The 2,450-nt window shown below is 54.0% G+C and overlaps 1 protein-coding gene across 1 annotated transcript in view; it reads right to left on the bottom strand.

Annotated features, from left to right (window-relative positions):
* Window positions 1-2,450, bottom strand: part of ITGAX (integrin, alpha X (complement component 3 receptor 4 subunit)) — a 21,536-nt gene that overhangs the window by 15,186 nt on the left and 3,900 nt on the right. Inside the window, exons 6-9 of the mRNA XM_010837372.1 lie at window positions 1,522-1,652; window positions 1,254-1,399; window positions 875-1,025; window positions 419-569 (exon numbers count right to left, since the gene is read on the bottom strand). Of these exons, the coding sequence (XP_010835674.1) occupies window positions 419-569; window positions 875-1,025; window positions 1,254-1,399; window positions 1,522-1,652 (579 nt within the window). The remainder of the gene's footprint in view (window positions 1-418; window positions 570-874; window positions 1,026-1,253; window positions 1,400-1,521; window positions 1,653-2,450) is intronic.

Genomic DNA, 2,450 nt, shown 5'->3' with positions numbered 1-2,450 from the left:
CTATGGGGGAAAGACAAGCTTTGCTAGGTTCAGGGAGAATCTCAGCTTTAAGAGGATCTCATGTGTGTGCTATGTGCTAGATTGCTTCAGTTGTGTCCGACGCTACGTGACCCCATGGACTGTAGCCTGCCAGGCTCCTCTGTGCACGGGATTCTCCAGATAAGTATACTGGAGTGGGTTGCCATGCCCTCCTCCAGGGGATCTTCTTGACCCAGGGATCAAACCCACGTATTCTGTGGCTCCTGCATTGCAGGTGGATTCTTTACCACTGAGCCACTGAGGAGCCCAGGAGGATCTCATGTTGGAGACTAAATACCCAAAGGGAGGAACTGGCCCATGACAAAGGAGTCCATGTTCTAGAAGAAAAAGGATTTATAGGTGAGGGCTTCTGAAACAAGTAGTTCCATCTCTGACTTACCCTCAATGGCAAAAATCTTCTCTTTCAGTTGTTTCTGAATGTCTCGCAAAGCATCAAAATTCTCCACTTGAAATACATGCTCTTCAGAGGGTGTGGAGGCAATGTCGATTAATTCTTTCAAGGACTTTTTGTATCGAAATGCTGATCCCACCTGTCCCCAGCAAAGACCAACTCAGTGAAAATAATCCAAACTATAACATGCCTGCTGGATGCTGGGCTCCTCCAGTAACCCTGCCAGGTTAATATAATTACAGCCAGCGAACAGGCAAGAAAAATGAGGCTCAGACAGCATGGAGGAGTTTAAGGAAAAGGATGAGAGTCCTCCAGGCTGGGACAAAGTTTTCATCCTGAAGGCAGAAGAAGCTAAGAGAGCTGGTGGGTTCTGTCCTTGAAAGGGAAGGTGCCTTAAGAGGACTTGAGAGGAGGAGGTAGAGTAAGGGCATCCCCCCATCCTACCCCAATTGCATATCGGATGATGCCGGCGGCCTCAGCCCGGGGAATGACATCCTCGTAACCCAGGTTTTCTGTTTTCTCCCCATCAGTGATGACGATGAGGATTTTGGAGGCATCTTTTCGGGCCCCGTTGGCGGCACTGAGCAGTAGATCTCTGTCAGAGAAGATGAAGGTCCAGAGGCCAGTGAAATGAGCCGCTGCTTGGCCCCTGATGCCTTTGTGAGAACGAGGGGATGCTCTGTCCCACCCGGAGGCCCCTGGCTTGGTCAGGAGACCACAGCCTGAATTTCAGTGCCCACCTCCCTTCCGCACCGAGACAGATGGGGCCGTGAAGGAAGACTCAAATGCTTTAGGGGAGGACCTGGGAGGAGTCAGGACTCACGTGACAAATCGGATGGCTGAGGCCGTGAACGTCCACCCTCGCAGCTGCTGGACGGAATTCAGGAGGCTTAGTGGGTCTGAGCTGGTAGCGAAGTCTTTGAAAGTGAAGTGCACCGTGAACGTGCTGGAGAACTGCACTAGGGAGAACTGGGAGAACCAAGCAGCGCTGGGGGTCAGGCCGAGGCAACGCCACCTCGAGGCTCCTCCCACAAGCCTCCCCCGGGGCGGGGCGGGGCTACACCCCGGCCTTCCCGCCCTCGAGGGCACACCTGGGAGTTGGGACGCTGGAACTGGCTCATCACGGCCTTCACGAAGTTCAACATTTTGTTAAAATCGCTGGAAAAGATGCTGCCTGAGCCGTCGATCAGAAAGGCGATGTCCTGATCCTGCCTTGGGCACTCTAGGGGAGGAGATGGCACCAGTCCCCAGAGGGACACTCACAAAGCCCGGGTCTCCTGGCCACAAGACGAGGAGTTTCCCTCCCAGGAGCTGCCCTGACTCCTGCCTAGAACAGGATCCCTTGGTCTCCCAAAGTCTCTAAAGAGGCCACATCTGTGATTCAGCTGCTCACACCTGGTTGATTAAAAAGTGACAATTCGTCCAGTCCAGATGGTGAGAGGCTGGGGCCCCTCCTTCTACCTCGACTGTCCATGTCCCGCCCCCTGGCCTTTCTCCACCTTCTCTCCCACCGTCCCCACTGTCCAGCAATAACAGGACACTGCTCCAGCCCCTGTCTCGGGGTCAGCACCAAACTACTTTTGTTAAATATTTAAACAAAATCCATCCTCAGAAGAGACAGCTCGGGGACTTCCCTGGTGGACCAGTGGTTAAGAATCTGCCTGCCAATACAGGAGACATGGTTAGATCCCTGGTCCTGGAAGATCCCACATGCTGGGGGGCAACTAAGCCTGCACACCGCAGTTACTGAAGCCGGTGCATCCTAGAGCCCGTGATCCACAACAAGAGAAGCCACCGAAACTGAAAAGCCTATGCTGCTAAGTCACTTCAGTCGTGTCCGACTCTGTGCGACCCCACAGACGGCAGCCCACCAGGCTCCCCCGTCCCTGGGATTCTCCAGGCAAGAACACTGGAGTGGGTTGCCATTTCCTTCCCCAATGCATGAAAGTGAAAAGTGAAAGTGAAGTCGCTCAGTCGTGTCCGACTCTTAGCGACCCCATGGACTGCAGCCCACCAGGCT

The sequence above is a fragment of the Bison bison genome, unplaced genomic scaffold (genome assembly GCF_000754665.1).
Source record: "Bison bison bison isolate TAMUID 2011002044 unplaced genomic scaffold, Bison_UMD1.0 scf7180017864072, whole genome shotgun sequence".
Taxonomy (NCBI): domain Eukaryota; kingdom Metazoa; phylum Chordata; class Mammalia; order Artiodactyla; family Bovidae; genus Bison; species Bison bison.
The sequence above is the reverse complement of the archived record's forward strand: the minus strand, read 5'-3'. Positions and strand labels throughout refer to the sequence as shown.